The sequence below is a fragment of the Miniopterus natalensis genome, chromosome 3, assembly GCF_054644295.1.
Source record: "Miniopterus natalensis isolate mMinNat1 chromosome 3, mMinNat1.hap1, whole genome shotgun sequence".
NCBI classification, from domain to species: Eukaryota; Metazoa; Chordata; class Mammalia; order Chiroptera; family Miniopteridae; genus Miniopterus; species Miniopterus natalensis.
Genome location: NC_142083.1, coordinates 95,397,602 through 95,422,582, shown reverse-complemented (window position 1 = coordinate 95,422,582; position 24,981 = coordinate 95,397,602). Strand labels below are relative to the sequence as shown.

Genomic DNA, 24,981 nt, shown 5'->3' with positions numbered 1-24,981 from the left:
GTACTCAGCTACTGAGCAGCCCTGCTATCCTAGAGAGTGTACCTACATATCCACATGATGCAATGAGGGCCCCGGGCCTGCCAGTGAAGCCCTGGGTGGGTGTTCTCCAAGGCTAGGCTCTGCTTGGATCCTCTGCACTCCCATGTAGGCTGCAGGGCCAAGAGTTTCTCCAGCCCTCCCTTCCCCAGATTGTAGCCCTGGGCCTAACCAGAGATCCCCAGTGTGAGTAGGGAGAGCAGCCCCAGAAGCCCTGCCTACTCTGGTCCAGGGTCCCTTCCTCAGGACAGCCTGGGCCTCTCTGCAGAGTTAGGAGACCCACAAACCACAGTAGGTGATTATCACCATGTCCTCCTCCATTGGCCAGAAGCGAGGTATGAGTGGGGAGTCCCCAAGAACAGTTAACTGGGGTGAGCCTAAGGGGCCTGGAATCTACCATGACCTTGGAGGATCTGTACCTATTGGCTGTGCTCACTCCTCTCCTCAGGAACTGCAATGGCCTGGACTACAATGGCCCTGACTGCGTATACTCCTAGAAGGGGACAGATTGCACCAGGGGAGCCCAGAGCAAGACCATGAGCCACATTATGGTGCTGGTAGCCACAAGATCCAGACCCGATGCCCATGTGCTCATTAAGCCAACCAGCCTTTGCATAGCGGAAGTAGGAAGGACTGTTTTCACAATGTGGCCATCAGAAGCTCGTTCCAAAAATAAACCAAAAACCTTCCTGAAGTGAAAAAGGAAAAGAGCTCCCAGTTATCCTTCCAGAGAGCTCATTCTGGTCTTGCGACACGAAACAGTGAGAGACAGTGGGTAACACCACTGGCCCTCCTGAGTCAAATCACAACCCGATCCCCCTACTCTGAGGACCTTGTGGCTGTCATGTGGATACTGTGGAAACTGCAGTGCAGCTCCCCCGAACTAGAGAGCCAGGTTGAAGCCATGCTAACAGCAGACCAGACACTCAAGAAAGAACAGGAGCAACCAATCAGCAGCCAGCCAGGCATGACTGGATCCAGTCATCAGGGAAAGGGAGGTGGGGGTGTTGGATGTCCAAAGTCAAAGAGGAGTCTAACAATAAATCACAATTTCTGAAGGTGAGCAAAGCTCACTGAGATGGCGCCCACTGTGTCACCATCACCTGTGAAAGGGCAAGGTGAAGTGTCTAGAACACACAGGGACAGCAGAGACCCGCCAGCAGCAGTCAGTCAGAATGATTTATTCCTACTCAGCATAACCCCGGAACACAGGAGCAGTTCTGTACACGTCTAGAAACTCACAGCTAGCTCCAAAACAATAGAAATTTTAAACTACAAAAGGTGAGTTGTATTCAGCAAATATAAAGGGTAACCTCAGGCTGTGTTGACCATTTATGACTATTTACAGGGCCCAGGCACGGGTTCAGATCTCGCCAGCCTCCTTCTCCTCCGACGTCTTCCCGTTGGAGTTTTCAAGCCTCCAGTCGGTGGCCCCGCGCTCACTCCGCCCTCGCTCCCAGGATTCCTCCCTTGACGCCCGCTCTCTGGAGAACCTGGGAAATGGGAACCAGAGGCTCAGCAGAGGCTGTTGTCTCCCTTCTGACCATCTCCTCAGGTGCCAACAACTTGGACCCTTAACACCAGGTCAAGGAAGGCCCAGACCCACCACACCTGGGAAGGCTCCCTAGCAGGCCAGGAAGCAGTCAGGCCTACCATCTTGTGCCCAGCCCACAGCCACTAAAAAATGACACTTGCAAAGATGTCTAACAGTAGCTCTAATATAAAAGTGGAATATGATCCAGTATGTAAAAACAACTGAAAAAAAGACTATATAAACCCAAGCATACCGAAGTATTAACAGTAGTTATTAGTGGTGTTTTTTCCCCTTAGAAAAAACACAACAAAGGTAAGCAGGGCCTGATCAGGACACAAATCTTAGGGGCTCTGTGTATCAAAGTGACAGTGAGTGGGCAACCCCTGAGTGTGGCAGGCCACCTGGTGGGGCTGTGCCTACATGTAACCACCTCCACGACCTCTCAGTGGTTCCATCCCTAAATCCATCTGCTGCTCTCAGCTTAGGGCTCCCAGCGCTCTGGGCCCCATTCACCACTCCTCAAGGCCCCAACACTCAGTCCCACAGATGCCCAGCCAATCTCCTGAACAACAGGTATGGCCAACGGACCCCAGCAGACCCTGGGAACACAAAGAGAAAGGGCTCACTCCTGGTTGCAGCTACTGAAGAAGTCAGAGTAGTTACTTGTATTTCGCACTCCGGTCCCTGGAAGCCCGGCGGTGGCCCCGGCTGTGGCTCCGGGAACGACTGCGGTGGCGCCGGTGTCTGTCTCGGGACCGGGACCGGGACAACTTTCGTCGTTCTCTGGACGTAGATCTTGACCGCCTACGACGCCGGTCCCGGGAACGTGACCTGCAGTGGATGACCAGAGGCTCTGAAGACTGTGGTGGCCCCACCCCAACAATCCTCCTCTCTCAGCATGTTCTGCGTGATGCTTTACTGGTATCTCCTCTATCCTTCTCCAAACAGCTTGAGCTCACAACAGTCCCATCAGTCAATCTTTAGTCAGAAAAAATGACCAGACCCTTCCCATCAATGCTTCTCGGAAACATCTTGCTGGGAAACTGGCCACCCAAAGACCTGAGCAGTGCCCTGTAATCTTCCCTCACTGACAGTGGATCTTTCTGCTGCACTAATCCCAACCAACACAACAGATGGGGCTCGGACCTCGCCTGTGCCTATGCCCCTTCACAAGCCAACCCTGCCCACCAGATAATAACCATGAAGTTATAAAGGTTAAGTATTAAGAAAAATGCATCCAGCCCAGCTGGGCGTGGCTCAGTGGTTGAGCGTCGACCTAGGATCCAGGTGATCGGGGTTCGATTCCCGGTCAGGGCACATGCCCGGGTTGCGGGCTTGATCCTTAGTCGGGGGCGTGCAAGAGGCAGCCGATCAATGACTCTTTCATCAGTGATGTTTCTATCTCTCTCTCCCTCTCCTTTCCTCTCTCTGAAATCAATAAAGATATTTAAAAAAGAAAAACAAAGAAAAATGCATCCAGCTGGTGTGGCTCAGCAGCTGAGCATCGACCTATGATCCAAGCAACTGTGGTTTAATTACTGGTCAGGGCACATGCCCAGGTTGCGGGCCTGATCCCTCGTAGGGGTCGTGTTGGAGGCAGCCAATCAACGACTCTCTCATCATTGATGTTTTTCTCTCTCTCTCTGTAATCACTAAAGACAGGACGGGAGAGAGGGAGAGAGGGAGAGAGGGAGAGAGGGAGAGAGGGAGAGAGGGAGAGAGGGAGAGAGGGAGAGAGGGAGAGAGGGAGAGAGGGGAAGGGAGAGGAGGAGGGAGAGGGGGGAGGGGGAGAGGGGGGAGGAAGGAAGGAAGGCAGGCAGGCAGGCAGGCAGGCATGTGTGCCCAGGCTGGGTAGCTCATTTGTTTAGAGAGTCCTCTCGATATGCCAAGGTTGTGGGTCTGATCCCTGGTCAGGGCACATACAATAATCAACCAATGAATACATAAAATAAGGGGAACAAGTCAATGTTTCTCTCTCTCTAAAATAAAAAAAAATATTAAAAAGAAGAAAACCGCATGTGGAAAAGAAAATTTGACTGAAAACACTTAAATGGATCTGGAAACCTACCTCCTGCGATCCCTGGTTCTTGATCCAGACCTAAAATAAAAATTTTTTAAAATGAACAATTTCCCCAAAACAGCCTCACCCCTCTCACCTAAGGGGAGGTGACCCAAGTCCACAAGGTGTCCAACACGGTGAAGAAGGGTTGACTTCCCCCAGAAACCTGTTATCTTCTAGTCCCCCACTCATTCTCAGGCCTGCAGCACCAAGTGTCCATGCTTACAGAATGAGGCCCACCCTCAACCCCCAGCTCCTAGCTGCTTTTGGCAAAAGAATAGGATTGGCACCCTGAGTTCAACAACTGGCTTTGTGAAGTCTTCATAGTGGACACTAGCCAGCAAAACTGACAGTTACTCAACAGACACAGGGCTGGGTAGAATCAGAAGTCACCAAGACACCAAAACCACAAGTTCCAAACACAGACTCACTGCTAGATGAAGGTCACATGAGCTCCTTGGGAAATAGTATGCAATCAGCAATCTCAAAAATGCACATTGCAATGAGGCCTCATTTTACAGTGCTCTACAACAGAAATTTACGATTGCCACCAACATGTGCTAAGGAGGAAGTTGACAAAACATGCTCTTATACTGTGTGGTTTGAGGTGGTATGATAAAGCCTCATGGAAAGCAATTTCTGTAACACCTACCAATATTTATATAAATTCCTTTGTCCCAGAAATTCTAAGGAATTTTATAAAACACTCAAACATATACAAATATGATCTCTAGAGTACTTGTTCAAAAATAGTTTTATAAAAAGTCATGAAAAATTAAATTTAGTTGCCCTGGCCGGTGTGGTTCAGTTGGTTGAGCGTCATCGCATGCACTGAAAGGTCACCGGTTGAGTCCCCAGTCAGGATGTGTTCAGAAGGCAACCGATCTATGTTTCTCCCTCATACTGATGTTTCTTTCTCTCTCTTCTCCTCCCCCCCTCCACTCCTCTCCCTCTAAAATCAAGAAAACACATTTTTAAAAAAATGTCACCATTCCTCCCAACCCTAAAAATATCTTGTATCTTTCATATTAAAAAAATAAATAAAATGAAAAACAATAGGCAAGCCCTAGCCAGTGTTGCTCACTGGTTAGAGCATTCGCCTACAGACTGAAGGGCCTGGGGTTCGATCCCGGTCAAGGGGACATACTTCGGTTGCAGGATCAATCCCCGGCCCTGATTGGGGCACGTGCGGGATGGGACGCAACCAATCACTGTGTCTCTCTCACATCAATGTTTCTATTTGTCTATCCCTCTCCCCTCCACTCTCTCTGAAAAGCAATGGAAAAAAATATCCTCTAGTGAGGATTTTTTTTAAAAATATATCTTTATTGATTTCAGAGAGAGGAAAGGAGAGGGAGAGACAGAGATAGAAACATCAATGACAAGAGAGTCATTGATCGAGCCCCTAACCCGGGCATGTGCCCTGACCGGGAATTGAACCCCGATCGCCTGGATCCTAGGTCAATGCTCAACCGCTGAGCCATGCCCAGCAGGGCAGGATTTTTTAAAAAATAAAAAAAATAGTCAACAGCCCTGGTTGGATAGCTCAGGTGGTTACAACATTGTCCCCATATGCCAAGTTTGATCCTGGGTCAGGGCACACATAAGAACCAACCAACAAATGCATAAATAAGTGGAACAATAAATTGATGTTCTTTCAAATCAACAAATAAATTTTAAAAAAGGATAGGCAACAAGGCAACAAAAGCAAAAATAAACAAGTGGGACTATATCAAACTAAAAAGCTTCTGTATAGCAAAGGAAACCATCAACAAAATGAGAAGGCAACTACAAAATACAAGAAAATACTTGCAAATGATATATCTCATTAGGGCTTGATATCCAAAATATATAAATATCTCCTACAACTTAAAAGAAAAAAACATTTGATTAAAAATGGGCAGAGAGCCCAGCCAGTGTGGCTCAGCAGTTAATCATCGACCTATGATCCAGGAGACTGGGATTCGATTCCAGTCAGGGCACATGCCTGGGCTGCGGGCTCAATCCATAGTAGGGGGCGTGCAGGAGGTAGTCAATCAATGACTCTCTATCATTGATGTTCCTATTTCTCTCTCCCCCTCTCTCTGAAATCAATAGAGGAATATTTAAAAACATACATAAAATAAAAATAAAAAACAAACAAACAAAGGCAGAGAGCCCTGGCCGGTGTGCTCAATGGTTAGAGCATCGGCCCGCTCACCAAAGGGGCACAGGTTCAGTTCCCGGCCAAGGACACCTATCTGGATTGTGGGTTCGCTCCCTGCCCTGAGTCAGGGCAAATGTAGGAGGCAACCAATCCATGTCTCTCTCTCACATCGATGTTTCTCTCTTTCTCTCCTCCTCCCTTCTACTCTCTCTATAAAGCAATGAAAAAAATATCCTCCGGTGAGGATTAAAAATAATAATTAAAAAAAGAAAATGTGATACATATACACAAGGGAATATTATTCACCTATACAAAAGGAAATCTTGGCATTTGTGACAACATGGATGGACCTTGAGGGCATTATGCTAAGTAAAATAAGTTACACATACAAAATACAAATATTGTATGATTTCACTTATATGTGAAATCTAAACTCAGATACAGAACTGGGGGTGAGGAAGTGAATGAAGAGGGTAAAGGTGGGAGAAAAAAGAATCCTCAGTTATGACACATCTTTGTAAGGACACACCTACTGTGAGATGATCTCAAAGATCAGGTGAGGGTCCCACAGGTGCCAGTGCACACAGACATAACCCACAACCATAGTGGTCACCTCTGTGTAAAAAGGGACTTGCATGTTTTGCTTAATACATTTTTATACTGTTTAAGTCTTTTCACAATCAAAATCTGTTAGATAATTAAAATAATGAAAAAAAAAACAACCAAGAGATAAAATAAATATTTATTTATCCTTTCTCAGTTATGCACTGAGGAATTCCTTCAGAAAAGCCCAGTTTCTGGGCCTTTCAAGGACAATGAGCTGTGCCCAATATGAGAGCACAGTTAGTCCTGCTTCAAGTCTCTTCCCTGAAAGCCGACCAGACTCAACATCTCTATCTGCGTGTCTCTTAGTCATCTCAAGCCCAGTATGGCCGGAGCCAAATTATACTCCCTACATTCTCCTCACCCCAATACAATGCTTCTACTCTTGCCCACCTCTGTAAGTGGCCACTCAAGGCCAGAAACCATGATGCCAGCTCCATTCCCTCATTGCATGCCTCACAACTGACTACCAACAAATGCTATCAGCTCTATGAACAAACCTAGACCCTTCCCACCCTCACCTGATTCAAACTGCTACCTCCTCCTCCTGGACTCTCCCAGCTGGCTCCTCACAGTTCTCCTGCTTACGCCCCTACCTGTACGTATTCACAAGGCAACACGTTCCACCCTCCTCCACTGGCCCCACTCAAGTCAATGCCAGAGGCTAAATAGCCCCAAGGCTCTTCCTCCACAGCAAGGCACAGCAGTATGACAACACCTGCACCTGCCTGGAGTTGGGGTGCAGCAGGTTCCTCTCGCCCTCTCCTACTCTTTACCCTTGTGGGGGTGGGGGCCTGCACCTTTCCAGGTAAGAATTAGGTTTCCAGAACTCTCACGCAGCTGAAGATGGCCCAGTCCAGTGCTGCACAGCTGTGTACACACAGGTCCTCCTGGGCCAGCCAAGACCTCGCTCAACTGAGCATGCTGTGAGTTTGCTTATTTTAACAGCCACTTAGGTACCTAGCAGACCTCAACTGTTATCAGCAACACTGCAAGAAAGGAGTAGGGGTTTCCTGAGGTCTATGTGCTATTGTGAGCTCACCTCCTGCTCAGTCGCTCCTCCCGCTCCCTCTCTTCTCTCCTCCTCAAGCGATCCTGATTTCGCTTCTCCTGCTTTTCAGCCACAGTTTTCTAAATAAATGAAAAATTAAAAAATGAGAGAAGAGAAAGTTACACAAACTAGAGTGTAAATATTGTTTAATAAAGCACTTTTATAGGGCCTCAGTATTGGTAATTTAAAAAATCTAAGGGAAACTTAAACAGGAACACAATTTAAAAACTTCTTAAACAATGAAAAATGGAAAACTCATTTAAATATGCTTTATCATTACGTTTTATAAATTCATTGAAAAACTGCATATTCTAAGAGGTGCTGTACTTCTAAGTCACAGGAAATTTATCATATTGCTTTAAATAAACCCAGAAAGTTAGTGTTTTATCAAAGGAGACTCCACCAATTTTATGGTAAAAGAGAACACAGGTATCAGACCAAACACATCCTGCTGCTGGGAGCCAAGCTCCTGCTGCCAAGGAGCAGCCTGTCTTCAGGTGCCGAGTGCTACACTGGCTTTAGACCTGGCCTCATGGGGACAGTAGTCCAGGAGAAGTGGACCATGAACTTCCACAACTGGCTTTCAACACCAAGCTTAACGCATGGCTCATCAGGCTTATTGTGAACCCAATAGAAAAAAAATGCAATAGGCAGGAGAAGGCCTTGAGAAACCTGCACTACTGTAACACAATCAACACAGCTTAGTGCAAAGCGCTATGTCCAACCTGCACATCCCCCACACTCAACATCTTTCAAAGCCTTTCGATGGCTTGATCTCTGTACTGAGTGAAATGAAGTCCTGAAGGGAAGTCAGAGTCAGCATGGCAAACGGTCACCTGTCTTCTCATAACCATGAAGGCATGAAGGATGATCTTAAACCTCAGTGTGGACTGGAACCAGGCCAGGTCCCCAGGAAGAGCGGGCGCAGCAAGGTCTGAGAGAGGCTAGCTCTCCTCCCCAAAGCACTTTCCGGGTATGAGAACCTTTCTGTCTGGCACCTCCAGCTCTACACCTCAGATTCCAATCACCTTGTGCCTGGAGCAGGCACACACAAAGGACAGGGCAATGTTAATAATAGAAGTCTCAGCACCTCTATTTCCAAGCACATTCTTCCTAAGTAGATCTGACCTGTGGTCTGGCATCATTTCCTTTCCAAACCCTTCCTACAACCTAAAAAACTATCTTCCCCCACCTGAAAACGAAGGCCTTACTCTTCTTATATCCCTGCATGTATTTGTATGTGGCTTTGAGATGTGAACACCTCTGGGACCATTGAATGAAGCCATCTCTGGTTAGCACACAGAACTCCCACGCTCTTTATCATTTAAAAGTGCCCTTCCACATACATTTTCTATTGTTAGTTTAATAGCTACTTATCAAAATCTGTAATATATTTGTGCTGTTTTGGTCAACTATATACTACTCATTGCTGTAGAGATAAAGCATGCTTTCTAGATCAAGTGAGTAAGTTCTTAAGGTTTCAGGGGAAGATATTTTAATATATTCACATTTCTGATGCAAAGATACGTGTTACAGAAATAAAAGTCTTTCAGGACAAAATTCTGGGGTGGTATGGGATGGAACTCCAATTTAAATGAGAAATGAGAATGTTACATTTCCAAATGCTAAGGAGTAGATTTTTAAAATAGGGACAAACACAAAATTGTTATTTATATTCTGTTGGCTACACATAAAGTATTTTTACACGTCTGATACCCATAAACTTACAAAGAAAAAAATTCCGACTTAAAAACATGTGACAAAGTATATCATTTTTCAAAATTCTATTGGGGGCACAGGAGATCAGTGGCTGAGAATATACTCACTGCCACCCCAGCTCCCTTGCCCAGTGCCAAAATCACACATCACCTGATGGAAACCTCTCCTTGGATGCAGAGTCCTGCCACCCACTGCTCCTTCCTGAGGGGCTCACAAGGATCTCAGTCTTGATTATCATAGTGTCCTACAGCCAGGTGCCACGTCTGTCCTTCCACCAGATTTCGTATGTAGAGAGGGAGGCCTGCCTATTTCCAAGCATCCCATCCTTAGTACACAGTACACAGCAGGAAGATTCCTGTCAGTTTGGAGAACAATTCTGTGTGTCTGAAACACGTTCACCCTTCCTTCTTAGTGTTCTGTATCCAAGATGTCAAATGTTTTACAGTCTAACCCAGGAAAACAATCACCTTCTTGGCCTAAGTTGGCTCAAGGCAAGAGCCAGGATGTGTCATCTCCCGTCTAGCCTAACCATTCTCCATACATCGCCTCTGTCCAGGGAAAAACTAGAGAAAACTGCTGCTGGCTCTTGCCCATCTCCTAATGGAAGTTACTTCGGAGATGTACAAGAGGTGTGTGTATCCTGTACTGGACTCTGCCACTGTCTTCATAAAAAGGGGGTGCAGACTAAGTAAATATCCAAGGCCCCTTAGGTCTCTTGCATGAATGAAGTGATGAATTGAGCATTTCACTATAAAATTCAAGGCACCATCTTAGGATCAGAACAAACATTTTTGAGAAGGAAATAAATGTGAAGAAGCTCACAAGACTTCTCAGGTTTCTCCAGAAACAGTACATTAACGTACCCTCAACTGATCAAGCTTCTCGCGGATCTGAATGAACCCCAAGTGCAATTTGCCCCCAAAGTGGTCTGCAAGACGACGGTCATTGTCATGGAGACCAAGGTAGGCTGAGCAGACTTCACAGACACGCAACTTCTGCTGTTGAAAACTAGACGCAGGCATGGAATTTCTGTATTCTTCCTGGAAAAAAGAGTAAGCGATGAAAGTGCCATCAAATATTCAACCCCCAAAATAGAAATATTTGAAGGGATTATAGAAGTGACTTATAAACAAATAAAAATTGGATTGTTTTCAAAGCTTCAGATATTTTTAACCAATTCAATTTCATCATTATTTAAGAAATGAGCTAACAGGCCTGGCCAGGTAGTTCAGGTGGTTAGAGCATCATCCCCATAGGCCAAGGTTGTGGATTTGATCCCCCATCAGGGCACATACAAAAATCAACCAATAAATGCACAAATAAATGAAGCAACAAATCGATGTTTCTCTCTCTCTAAAAATCAATTTAAAAAAAAGAAAAAAAGAAAAGGAAATGAACCAATAGTCATGATTTCAAAACACTCAGACAAGCAGGATGCTGCCTGTTCTGAGGTGGGTAGTGAAGGCGGGTCTTTGCCAGGCACTATGGGAAGCTCTATGAGGACCAGAGAGCCAAGAAAGGATAATCTTCAACAGGGGCCTTCAAAAAACAAAAAACAAACCAAATAAACAAGCAAAAAACTCAAGAGCCATCCACATAATTTGTGTCCCAGTGTCTAGGAAACTATATCCCAATGCAGCGCCAAAAGATAAAATTTGAAAAGACAAATATATTAGACACTCTTCAAAGAAAAAAGTATGCAGAACAAAACGGAACAAAACCGACTCCCTCCTGCAGCCACTGCAGGCTGAGTGCAATCACAAGAAGTAACTCACGCAGACTCAAAATACACGAGACACAAAAGAAAATAAACTATAACATGGTAACTGCTGCTTGTGCCCAAGTTAAAATGCTCCTTCAAAATTCAGGTTTAAGATACGCAATTATAGCCCGGTCGGTGTGGCTCAGTGGTTGAGCATCAACCCATGAACCAGGAGGTCCCTAGTTTGATTCCTAATCAGGGCCCATGCCCAGGTTGTGGGCTTGATCTCCAGTAGGGTGCATGCAGGAAATAGCCAATCAATGACTCTCTCATCATTGATGTTTTTATCTCTCTCCCTTTCTAAAAATCAATAAAAACAAAACATTAACAACAAAAAGATATGCATTACGTAGTCAATTTATCCTTACTTAAAGGGACACCTGAATGTAAATAATTTTCTATTAATTCAAAACATTTCCTGGGAAATGCAAATTAAAAGATACCACAACACTCTCACTAAAGTGGCAAAGATACAGAAAAACAGGCACTGTCATACACTGCTGATAGGAGGAGCCTGAGTTGGTACAATTAACATGGAGTGTACTTTAGTGATCTATTTGTGGAAGTGGGATATGTATGTGCCATTACCAGAACCTCTCCTTCCAAGTCTATGTCCTAGAACATTCTCACATGCACTAGCAGACAGGTGAAAGGACAACTGTTTGTAAAGATGAGAAACTCCCAATAACCTACAAAACCACCAATGGACAGTTATATGTTCATAAAATGGAATCTACAACAATAACCTAAACGAACAGATCTACAGGCAGCAACATGGAGAGGTCACACAAACAATGCTGAGTGAACAATGCCAGTGAGAGAGACATGGATTAGAGTGCAGGCAGAATTTATGTAGGACTTTTAAAATGCACAAAGCACATCCCCCCAACACACACACATAGTGTTTAGGGGTATACATGTGTAATAAGGTATAATGTTACATGCACACTAATGTCTGCCTCTGGAGAGGGAGAGAATTGAGACTAGAGAGGGCAAACACTGAGAACTTGAATTTCCATTCTAATGCACTACATCTTTTATTTAAAAGAAAAAAAAACCCTAAGCAAAAATTATAAATATAAATATGGTGGTTACACAAATATTTATGATACTATTCTTCCCTTTCCGTAGTTTTGGAACTTTGAATGCCACCCTGTAATATCTCTCAAAATTCTAATTATACTGACTGAATCAATCCCGCCCTGGCCAGTGTAGCTCAGTTGGTTGATTGTCGCCTGGTGCTCCAAGAGGTCGCAGGTGTGATTCCCGGTCAGAGCACGTGCCCAGGTTGTGGGTTTGATCCCGTCGATGTGTCTCTCTCACATCAATGTTTCTTTCTCTCTCTCTCCCTCTCCCTTCCTCTCTCTCTAAAATCAATAAAAAACATATGTCACCTTATTTTAACTCCTTCCTAATATTCAAAAAAATAGAGGCATGGCTTAACTTCAGCCCAGAGTCAACTCTCCGGAGTTACTCAGTTTCCCCTTTCTCTAAGAAATTTTTCTCACCAACCTCAGCTTCTTTTTTCTTTGCACGAACTTTCTCTACTTCCATAAGAATTTTCTGGGATTCATCCACATTTCCTTCTGCTCCCAGCTGCTCGGCTTTCGCAAGAAGTTTTCCTATTTCTTCATTCAACTCATGTACTTTTTCTGCCTGAAAGAAGAGAGAAGCAATCAAATAAGTAGACATCTAAAAACAAAAGTTGTTTGTTTTTTTTTTTAGTATATCTTTATTGATTTCAGAGACAGGAAAGGAGAGGGAGAGAGAGAGATAGAAACATTAATGATGAGAGTCACTGATTGGCAGCCTCCTGGGCATGTGCTGTGACTGGTAATCGAACCCCAATAGCCTGGATCCTAGGTCGACAGCTCAACCGCTGAGCCATGCCCAGCCGGGCAAAACAAAAGATCTTTAATACAAAGAAAATGAATGTCTCTCTCGCTGCATTTCTGGTCTGTTCCACTGAAAATAAACAGAACAAAGATTCTCAGTGGATCACATAAATTGTGACATTACTGAGGCTCTAACCATAAACTAAACCTGTGTTCCAATAAAAGCAGCAGCATCTCTGTCCCTTCCAATACAGCTGCAAGGATCAACACATTGGTCATTTTCTAGGCTGTCTCTTTTTATGTCTTCTACCACAGGTTAATCTTTTGGGTAAGAATAATAAAATGTCTAGGTTTAAATACATAAACTTACACTGTAAGCAAAATGCCTAATTATTTATTTTCAGAAAAAAAATAGCACCTTTGGTCCAGTTAGCAACTGCATATATCCTAAGAAATGCTTTTACAAAACTGAAAAGAAAAAAAAAAAGAATTAACAGATTTAGTTCCACTGAACAGGGAGAACAGAAGAGTAATGCAGCTGACACTCAGGCCAATTATATACAGATCTACCTTCATTCGTGATATGGATGTACCACAGTTCAACCATTTCCCCACTTCCCATTTCCTGTTTTATATGGAATGCTAAAAAAAGTACAAACTTTAAAAATATGTATGGTGGGGGTAGAGACAGAAGCAGTAGCTCCTGGGAGCTGAGAGCTCACTTAGAGCCTCGCTCCTTATTGGAAACACCCAAGGCAGCAAGTAGTGTCCACCGGAAAGATGCACTATCAGTGCTGATAGTGAGCTATAAGTCCGTTGGCAGCCCAGTTCTTACCAGACAGTGATTTGTACCAATAACTCAAGGCGAAAGCCTCCCAGGCATACCTTTGCAGAAACTTCTGCACTGATCTCCTCTTGTGTCTCTGCAAGCCGCTTCTTGGCAAGCTCAGTTCTCCGATCACACTCAGCGATAAAGGACTCCAAGTGATCCATCGCCTAGCTCAGGAGAAGCAGAGAGCTCGAATCAATTATATGTACAATCTCAGAACCCATTTGTTCGACAGGAAAATACTCCTGGGTTGGTTTCTTAAAGCCTGTAGGTTCAGTGGGAAGATCTTAAACTATTCTCCAGCCAACACATCCATAGTCGCATTAAATCAAGGGGTTTTGTTAAACCAAATGATCATTCAGAAGTATGGTCTTCTCATCTGATATATTTATTTCCAAAATTTGTAAAAGGACCCCCATCCCTCAATAACATTTCCAAGAAAAAAACTAAGGAAAATTACAACACTTGGCCGTAATGAATAGTGTTCTCTGAGGGACAGAAAAGGCTGGACCAAGACTGGTGTTAGAGCCCTCCTCTGGTGAGCTGTGGGAAATGCAGATGATGTACTCACTGGTCTTTGTGAGCCACGCAAATATTACCCCTCATGTTCTGAGGGTAGAGCTCCCCCTTCCACCTCAAAACAAAACAATAGAACAAATATTACTGAGAGCTGTGAATACGTTTAGTTATTGCCTACTGTCTAAAGTAGCAGGAAAACGGTACACTACTTACCGAAAGAGATAAAGGAAAAGAAACTCTAGAAATCTAATTGCTTACTCTGAAGAGTTGGTGGGAAACAATAAAATACTAATTAACAAGCTGTCACATATGCTAAGCAGTTCATTTGCCATACTAGTCAAAGGCCCCAACGTAACTTCACATACATACAAATAGGAAATCACTTGTCCAACTTTCAGGCTACAACCAGTAATAAGCAGAACCTCCTAAGTCACATCCACGAGCCAGCCTGCTAATGTCAGCATCATGTTAAGTATGAAAGCAAGTGAGTATAGCCATGGGTGACAGGGTCAGACAGTATGATCTATCACTAAAAAACAGGGAAAAGAAAATTGGGGGTGGAGATGACAGCAAGGCAGATGAAAAGGCCAACAGACTGAGTGGTCGCAAGCTATATCCCTCCCCTCAAAGATGGCCACGAGAGAACAGGTCGGCTGTTAAGAAAGCACTCCACAAGGATCAGTTGACACTGGAATAAACAATAGGATCATTAAAGAGGGTTACAGTCTCCTCCAGAAATCTTAAATACTCTTTTCAAGTAAACACATTCTTGGAAGTAGGTCAAGACAGGGAAGACGCTCTGTGGTGGTGCCAAATACCCCGGGGCACGTCATTATTCACCAAAGCCAGGCCCTCGGTTTCATTCCATGATTTTGGAATTCAGGACCTCTTTCCTGTTGTTGGTCATCTAAATATTCTCTTACCAAAACATGTCACTATGTTCAAATCAAATAATCAGAAAAGCAAATGATTGGCATTTGTTTGCCTGCATGCACTGTATTTCCTGGGGAAAAATGTAGAGTAAATCGGTTGTGCTGACAAGTTCGGACTCACCAGGATCAAAGTGCCAGTGAGCTGATATGGGTCAGGTCACGTATCATCTGTGCTTACCTAGGACAACAGCTCCTAAGAGAATGGCATGAAATGACCCAGTTCACCCAAACACAAGCACTGAGACTTTGGTGAGGAAACCCTCTAATGTCTACACAAAGAGCCATTTCACACCTGATGCAGGTCCAGGAACCCACTCATCAGGGTCCGAATAGGGAACAGACATCTGACGACCTTGCCAGTGTCTACCAATCAGAGAAATCACTTGTATCTTAAGTAGAATCCAAACTGGCTTGGCAGGGTCAAAAATCAGAATCAGACATCTGAAAAGTTATAAACTAAATGGTAAACTTCACGAAACAGAATAGGCAGACCACAGACGTCTTTTAACTGCCAGGTTCTTTCTTTCTTCCTTTTTTTTTAAATTCTCACCCAAGGATGTTTTTATTGATTTTAGAGAGAGAGGAAGACAGGAAGGGGGCAAGAGAGAGGGAGAAACATCGATGTTAGAGAGAAATATCGATCGGTTGCTTGCTGTACACGCCCCCAACGGAGACTGAACCCATATCCTAGGTATGCACCCTGACCGGGAATCAAATCCACAACCTTTCGGTGCATGGGATGATGCTACAACCAAGTGAGACACCAGGCCAAGGCTAACTGCCAGCCTCTCTTCTGTGTGCTTCTCAATTTCAGAGTGGTTCCTAAATCTAAGTTGTTGTTTTTTTTTAATATTGCGTTTCTTAAAATATTATTCTCCATGAGACAGTAACAGTAATTGCTATAATAGGTTAAATTCTATTACAGACATATCAGTGGAAAATTAAAAGATTAATATTTAGGCCTGGCCAGGTGTGGCTTGGTGGTTGAGCGTTGGCCTAAGATCCAGAAGATTGTGGCTGGATTCTCAGTCAAGGCACATGACCGGGTTGCAGGCTCAACCCCCAGTTGGGGGCATTCAGGAGGCAGTCGATCAATGACTCTCTCATCACTGATGTTTCTCTCTCTCTCGCTCTCCCTTCCTCTCTCTGAAATCAAGACATATTTTTTAAAAAAATAAATATTTAAATTAAATCACTTTCCTCTGTACAAAAAAAATCTGATTACAAAGGCCATGAAAAATAGACCTGATTCTCAATAGCAATGAAAATAAGGTGCAAGAGCTGTAAGAAGAAAACATTAAAACTTTACTGAAATACATTTGAGGTTCCATATAGCTCATCAGGACACACAACTTTAAATGGATTGATATTGATTTTACTGTATAAAATTGCTTTTCAAAATGCTGTTTGAAATGAGGCACCCTTTTCAGGGTAATTGTAGTATTTCCATTTATTGTGGTATTATTTTATGTATTTCAGTAGATTTTTTTAAAAAGAAAGTTGAGTCTAAAAAATTAAGTCCTAATCACAACATCCAACTTCTCTAACTCTAAGGTGATGAGATGAAATGTGAACTACTAAGGGTACTTGAGTACAGCACTGGCTTACAGTAGGGACACAGGTCTCGCTGCTGCTGCAGGAGGCTGTCTCTTCACACACAGGACTGTGTGTGCTATTCCTGACTCTGCCTGCCCAATGGCAATGACACCAGCCAGAATCAGTGAGCCTGAGACAAGATCATGTTGTCAGAATGGTCACGGGAAATACATGCCCGTGTAGTGTTGCCTGTTCCACACATGCCTCAAAAGAGCTGTGCAGGGACTCTTAAGATATCCCTTTCTCAGATGAAAAACTGAGGTACAGCTTCCAAACTACTAAGTGACGGTATCAGGCTGCAAGGACCCTGTGGTTTGGCTCCCTACACGTTAATCCTCACAACTCTGGGGCAGTCCTCACCAGCCCAATTTCTAGATGAATAGAAACAGGTGAAATAACTTGCCCAAGGTCACACGGGGATTCTAACCTAGGATATCTGACTTATAAAATATAACTACTATACTGTATATCTGTAAGACTGAAAAACTAGGTATAATCAGAACTGGTCACATTTGGTTTACTAAAGACAGTCTGGAAATTAGTTGATATGGTGTGTTCTAGAAACCGGTCAAATAGAACATCACAGAGCAAGACAATTTAAGGAAAAGATTAACTGTATTTTCACCAAATTAAAGAGGAACAAGTATTTACATTTTCAACCTATGAACACTGAAGAAATGTACTGCTCTGTGCTGTAACTTTTCCATAGGTTAAACTAATGAATTACCATTGCTATTTGCCAGTGTTCAAGTTGAGAAACTTGAAATGCATTTATATCGATTACCTAATAGCAAATATTGCACACCATTTCCTAGGGAATTCCTAGACAAAGCACTCAAGAAATCAAGGCCTGACCCTGGCATGATCAGGCTGTAGCTGCATTAGGCTGGAAGAAGCTAATGTGAAGACAGGGAAGCACACCTTCTCCCAGATAAAATACCTGAGTTTTGGATGGCTCCTGAGTAGAAAAGTGCCAGAAGTGCTGCCCATCAAACTCAGACTAAGGGTAGAGGCAGGGAATAAATACCTACACAAATGTCTTTTTAAAAAAATATGTTTTTACTGATTTCAAGAGACAGGAAGGGAGAGGGATAGAGAGATAGAAACATCAATGAGAAAGAAACATTATCGATCGGCTGCCTCTTATATACCCCCTTCTGGGGATGGAACTGTGACCTCTTGGTTCCTGGGTCGACAATCACTAAGCCACACGGGCTGGGCCACAAAGAATTATCTTTATGACACTCTGTCAGGCCCACAAAGGAACATGTTTTTACACCTTTTGGGTCTCTGGCTGGCAAAGACCCAAAGTTTGACAACTCACTGTTCATGAAGATGCAAAAACTGGAACTCTCAAACCACCAGGTGGGAGCGTTTGTTATGGCACCATCCATCAAGATGACAAACACGCATTGTTCTGACTCAACAGTCCCACTTCTAGGAGTCTTTCGCAGATACATGCATGACGTGTCAATGTGCAGTGCAGCATGCACCATGATCATCACAGGGAACTGCCCATATAAAATAGATCCCCATCCTCTTTGGAATACCATATAGCCACGGAAAGGATTTAAAAAGCTCTAATAGGAAATAGTCTCAAAAACATACTGAAAAGTTAAACATAAAGTAATGTTAAGTGTTGAGTAAGTGTAAACTACTGTGTAAAAAAAAAAAAAAAAAAAAAAGAATATATACTTTCCCCTCAGTTATCCACACAAACTCTAACTGAAGAAACTTAACTGGTGACCTCTCTGGGGGCAACCAGCTGGCTGAAGAACAGAGCAGGAGAGTGGTTTCACAACATACCTTTTGTAGCTTTTAAATTTTGAACGATGTGAATGTTCTACCTGTTTTTAAATTAATAAGAGATGTTGCAACCCTCGTGAAATAACTGATCTAGGCAACAATCCTCAACTGCTGCTTAAAGCATTAGGCCAAAGGCTAATGGGGATCTTTACAATCAACAGTACAAGCTGCCTGCAACACCCAAGCCTAATGACGACAGTACTACCCAAAGTGATGCAACAAGACGTGCACAGCTCTGCCTCTGAAATATCCTGGTCAAAAAACTTAACTCTGATGATCAAGCTTCCAGATCTAACTCCTAATTTGCAGGGAATTCCAAAAATAACGGAAAACATGTTAAAAAAAAAAAATCATGAAGATACAATCGGCAAAATCCTGGATGTGACTTAAAATTTAATTTTTTCAAATAGATTTAAGAAGACTGACAAAGCATTATAACGTGTGTCCCTTATTTTGGATCCTGAGTCAAACAACTATAAAAAAAATCCTCTTGAGTCAACCTAGGATATTTGAACAATGCCTATGAAATGTTAAATTATTTTTAAAATTGATTATTTTTAATAAAATTCTTGTCTTCTAGTTATACTATCTGCAGTATTTACAAATGAAATTCTATGTCTATGAGTCACTGCAAAATAATCGTGGGGAAAGACAAGATAGAAATGAAACGAGTCTTCATGTCAATAATCACTGAAAACTGGGAGATGAAACCCAGATTTCATTATATTGTTCTGTCCACTTCTGCATGTTTAAAATTTTTCCTTAATATATTTTAAAGCATGCCAAGTAGATTCCGTCACAAGTAAATAACAGAACCCTGTACGCATGGCAAGAAAACTTCAAGAGCCAATGGCAATGCTGAAATATTTACAGATGAAATAATACAATGTATGAGGTGTTTTGAGATTTGTGAGAGAAGTGGGGACACAAAGATGAAATACAGCTGGTCATGAGCTGATCGCTCCTGAAGCTGAGTGATGGGCACATGTAGATTCATTATCCTATTAGATCTGTTTTTAAATATTTAAGATTCTCCATAATAAAAAGTAAATATCAAACAAAAAACACCCCTGGTAAATTAATTTTCCCTTTTAGTAGAATATTCCATTTAACCATAGCTTTCAATTGTTGAAAGTTGTATGAGCATAACTCCCAACCTCCTTTTTCCCAGCAGAGCCTCAGAATTCTGAACAAGAGCCAATCCCTTAACTGGCAATGATATGGGCTTCCAGCAACTGCTCTGAAAGTTTGCTAAAAAGCCGACCAACCAAGATCAGCATGTGGCATTTAGGAAGTAAACTGTTGCTTTTAAAAAGTGTTTGCATCCTTGTATTTTAAAACAATATGTAAAGGATTGCCTCCAGGAAGCAGGAAGGGCACAGGGTCAAGAAGGGCTTTCAATTCAGGTCTATAAATTTTGATTAAGTACACAGAAACAAGTTTAGAGTTGAAAACTCCAGTATATAAAATTCTGTATCTTTGTCTTGCTCGTATCACAAGCAATTAATTCATTAGGTTTCATAAACATTAGTTTCAAGGGCACAGTCTATGATAGTTTGTTCATTTCCCTCTTGAGCATTTCTGTTGTGTCCAATTTCTCAATTTTATAAACAATCCTAGCCCAGCCGGGCGCAGCTCAGCGGTTGAGCATCGACTTAGGATCCAGGCGATTGGGGTTCCATTCCCAGTCAGGGCACGTGCCCAGGTTGTGGGCTCCATCCCCAGTCAGGGGCATGCAGGAGGTGGCCGATCAATGACTCTCTCATCATTGATGTGTCTATCTCTCTCTTTCCCTCTCTTTTCCTCTCTCTGAAATCAATAAAGATATATTTAAAAATAATAAATTTTAAAAAATAAACAATCCTACCACAAACATCTGTGTATCAATGTTTGCCTGTAGAAACACAGGGAGAACACTATATGAAGATGATGGCAGAGATGAGGGCATGCTTTTACAACCCAAAGAACACCAAACAAAGATTGCCAGCAAAACACCAGAAGCAAGGAAAGAGGCATGGAAGAGATTCTCCCTCACAGCCTGCAGAAGGAACCAACCTGCTAACACCCAATCTCAGACATCTGGCCTCCAGAACTATGAGTCAATCAATTTCTGTTATTTAATCCACACAAAAAAAGTTAGTCTGTATTTTCAATTACTTCCTTAGGCTAGAGATTTGCAAAAATAAGTCACAAAGTATAAATACTTCTAAATTTTCATTTCTGCATACTATATCAACAATCTGACTGAACCTAACAACTTTATATAACACAGAAATAACCACTTTAAGAGTTTGGTATATATTTTTAATTTGTGTTAAAATGTAAATTGGTAGTTACAAAATAATCACAGGAATGTAAAGTACAGCATAGGAATACAGTATTGTAATAACTATGTATGGTGCCAAGTGGGTACATAAAATATTGGGGGGACCACTTTGTAAAGTACATGATCATCTAACCGCTATGCTGTACACCTGAAATACAAAATAATATTGAATGTGAAATGTACTGGAAAATAAAATTTAAAAGAAGTATATAAAAGCACACAATTTTTACTCCAACTAAACAGGTTTTGCAAGTTTCCTTTTTATCTTTTTCACATCAATGTACACGTCTTCTATGATCTATAGCTGTGCAGTATTTCACTGTATTTTAACACAACTATTTTAACTCCTCTAATAAATACATGGCTGGGATTTTTCAATTTCACTAATTCAAAATGATACCAATAAACACACACAGGCAAATACTTTTAGGACAATTTCTTACACATTGCTCAGAGGTGACTCAAAATCCGTAAATATTTTAAATCTGTAAAAAGGGCAGATGAGTTCTTATAAAAGATCTACTGAAAATCAAATGTCACTTATGAGCTCAACAGCAAATTAAGAAATAAAATAGATTTTAATAGTAATGCCACTTTCTATAAAGAGAATTTTCCTTTAAACTACTGCATTATGAATTAATAAATCAACCACAAACTGGAGTTTTAAGAGTTTTTCTTTTCTAAAATAAAGGCATGGGTGTCTCAGTACAATCTAGATTTCAAAGCTTTCATGTTGATCCAACTTTAACAACATATTCTAAAAAAACCTTGTAAAATAAAAGTGATTTAAAATATAATTCAAATGCCTACTATATTTAATATATTTGATTTAAATTTTTTCAATATTAAAACAATATAAATGTCATACTTTTTTGTCAGCTACCTCTGTAATATAACCTGGATTAAAAAGCTCCTAAATATCCCTGACTGATCCACTGAATGGAATCTGATTCCTCCCCCACCCAGTGTCACATGATGCTGCTTCAATTAATTCTGGCAAAGAACATTAAACTTATAGCACTTTCAGAGATTCTGGAGATAAACGTTTGGCCCACCTCACAGAATTATCGCCAACAATGAAGAGATTCTACCAAAACATTTGGTGAGCTACACAAATATTCGTTATTAAGAAAAATCAGAACAAATGATGGGATTAGTAATGGTTCACAACTTGTGAAAATGAAACGTGTCCGTCGTCCAATAGTGATGATTACAATGCAGCCCTTCCAGAAATTAACCTCAATATGGACACTTGGTAGCTACTGGTCCCAAGCCTGGGACTCAGACAACCCATGGGCTACATGGCAGGCAGGGAGCCGAGTGCCAACAAACAGCTTATGAGGAGGCAGCGGCAGGTCAGTGATAGCAAGAGTGGGTCTATTGGCCATATCTGGAAAAAAAGCTTCTGTGTTCTGCGTATCAAAATTGCAATTTTGACACCCCCCCCAAAAAATCACAACTAATCTAATAAATTATTTATTCATTCTAAATGGATGTTCTTTGAAAGATACAAGTGACCTCAACAGACAGGTACTGGATGGCTATTCACATGGAAAGGGGAAAAGTCTCAGAGCCTTCTAGAGCTCTGGAATCTATAACAGTGAGAGTGTATGTTACCTACTTAAAATCATTTTCATCAAGTTAATTTACCAAATCTGAATTTTGAGAAAAAACTTTATATATCTAAAGCCATTACTGTAAAAAATCTTTTAAGGTAATATCTTCCTAACACCCAGAGGTATCTGCTTAAGGCTTCATGAAACATCAGCATGATAGGAACACAATTTGTGTTAACCAGTCCCCCATTAATAATTTTTCTTTTCTTTTTTTGGGTACATTCACTTTGGAGAATGATTTGTCATTATCTACAAAAAATGAGCACACATATATATCCCTTGAGTTCACTCCTATATACACCTCTAACAGAAATGCACATGTAATATGAGTCAAAAGATTGGTACTAAGATTTCGTAACAGCATTCTTTGTAATATCCTCAAACTGAAAATTCCAACAACCAACCACAGTAGAACAAAAAAATGATGGCATATTCCTACAATAGAATACTATGCATACAGCAGTAAAAATGAGCAAACTATAGCTACATGCAATAACATAAATACATATTACAAAAATCATGCTGAGTAAAAGAAAATTGACACAAAGGAAAATATATTATACATTTGTATGCACATATGTACATAATGTATGCATTAAACATAGGTGAAACTGAGTTACACCATTTAACTCTGGGTAGAAGCTAATGTCGGAGAGGAGGAAGGGAATACTGGGTTTAGATGGGACATGTAGAGTCCTTCCAAGGTACTGAGGTGTTCTAGTCTTTGTCATATACATGGGTGTCCACTCTGACAATAAATAATTTCATTAAAGCGTCTTTTCTTCCCACTGAAAAAAGTTCCAACAAGCATCTCTTCTGTGTACTCATTTGCACAAATCCCTAAGATACCTTCCCAGTTGTGGAGTTCTGGGAGGAGCATACAGTATATGTGCACTGGACATGCTGACAGTTCCTGACAGACTGCCCTTCTACAAACACGGCTGCTTCATGCTACAGGGCAGGAGGACCTCTTCCATGTGTTCGCAGTACTGGTTATCAAACATTTTAATATAAGCTTTCTATAATGTCAAAATTATTTTTAAGGAGATGGGGGAAGGGGTGGTCACCTTTTTAAAAGAAAAATTCCCGAATATGTAAGGTTTCACACAGCACTAAAAGTTCTTTTGACCTGCTCTAGCCCTCCAGCCAAGAAAACAGTGCTCATAATGTCTTGGATTCCTCTAAAACTACTCTGCACATCTAAGCATGTCAAGAAGTGTAAAACGCCCTCCCTTTTTGAAAAAACAAAACAAAACAAAAAGCCACACTATGGAAGCACCATACGACATTTTGCTTTTCCATTTAATTTATCTTAGAGGCAATTTCACATCAACATCACTAAATTACCACAATTCTCTTTTCACAGCTATTGGTCATCCCACCACAAAGAGCTGTGATCTAGCCAGCCCCTTACTGAGGGAGTCTTCCTAGTTCCTGTTTTCTGCAGTCATGAATATTCCGAAGCAAATGTAAATTTGTACACATGCGAGTGTATCAGTCAGACAGACTCTCACAACTGGCACTGGTGGTACAGGTTTTCACATCATGAGATGCTAAGTTATCCAGGTGTATCAGGATGACTTAACTCTCCATCTCTCTAGTTCTTAGTGAAGGCAAGCACCTGCCATAGGATTAGATGTCTGCTAGGAAATGTCCTTTGCCCATTTTCTATTGAGCCACTGATACTGTTCTTGTCAATCATAATGAATTTTATATGTAGCAGGTCCTTGAATAATATCCCATTCAACATCCATGAGATGCTATAGGAACTTTACTCTTGTTTATATCTACTATTAGCCTATGGTAAAATTGGTCTCTTTTTACATCACTTCACTTAAAGTCACAGAACCCACCGACATTAAGTGAAAACTTACTGTATAAAGGAAACTAGCCCATCATCATATAAACTACAAATATTTTGCCACAGTTGTCTTATTTTATGTATGGGAATTTTTCACACAATAATATCTTAAGTTTTCATATAGACAAATCTTTCCCTTATAGCTTCTAGGCTTTATAACATCTGAAGATGACAAAAACAAAATTCAATTTCTGGGGATCCAACTTGGTATTTTTCCAACTGGCTAATCCTCCAACAGTATTCATCAAAAACCCACCTTCTCTCTTCTGATTGAACATACACCCTTCATAATAAATTACTATATATATATTTTGGTCTCTTTCCGTACTCTCAGTTTCTCCTATTTATCTATTCTCTGGCATTAAATTAATCAAGCCATTTAAAAAGTGTACTGACTTCTGACTTAGGAGAAATGCTAAGTTTTGTGATCCAAAAACTACGTAACTAAAACTGAGATTTCAACCTATACATCTGTACACCTATCAGTTTCTGAAACCTAATATCCCCAAGTAATGGACTCTTTATATAAATAATTTTCAGGTTACTGAAGAATTAAAAATTGTAATATAGAAAATTACCATTTCCAAGCCCCATCTGTTAGTTGAGCTATTGCTAGACATTTTTAGTTAAATTTAGAGATTCAATGCTGGGAGCAAACTTCTGTTAAAGAATGTATTTGAAAAAGAATTCTTAATTTTAATCACTTTTTACGACTACTGGTTTAAACAGAATTTACTCCAGGAACAATATA

At 41.5% G+C, this 24,981-nt stretch overlaps 1 protein-coding gene across 6 annotated transcripts in view; it reads right to left on the bottom strand.

Moving 5' to 3' along the window:
• Window positions 1–1,197: 1,197 nt before the first annotated feature.
• Window positions 1,198–24,981, bottom strand: part of LUC7L (LUC7 like) — a 31,868-nt gene continuing 8,084 nt past the window's right edge. For 4 of the 6 annotated variants that reach the window (XM_087815760.1, XM_016216225.2, XM_087815759.1 and 1 more), the window contains 7 exons: window positions 13,631–13,741; window positions 12,423–12,566; window positions 10,012–10,188; window positions 7,421–7,509; window positions 3,639–3,668; window positions 2,234–2,401; window positions 1,198–1,529 (listed from right to left, as the gene is read on the bottom strand). In XM_087815760.1, the coding sequence (XP_087671886.1) occupies window positions 1,400–1,529; window positions 2,234–2,401; window positions 3,639–3,668; window positions 7,421–7,509; window positions 10,012–10,188; window positions 12,423–12,566; window positions 13,631–13,741 (849 nt within the window). In that variant the 3' untranslated portion in view covers window positions 1,198–1,399. Of the gene's footprint in view, window positions 1,530–2,196; window positions 2,402–3,638; window positions 3,669–7,420; window positions 7,510–10,011; window positions 10,189–12,422; window positions 12,567–13,630; window positions 13,742–24,981 lie in introns of all 6 variants that reach the window. The other 2 variants (XM_016216227.2, XM_016216226.2) reach the window with 2 other exon arrangements.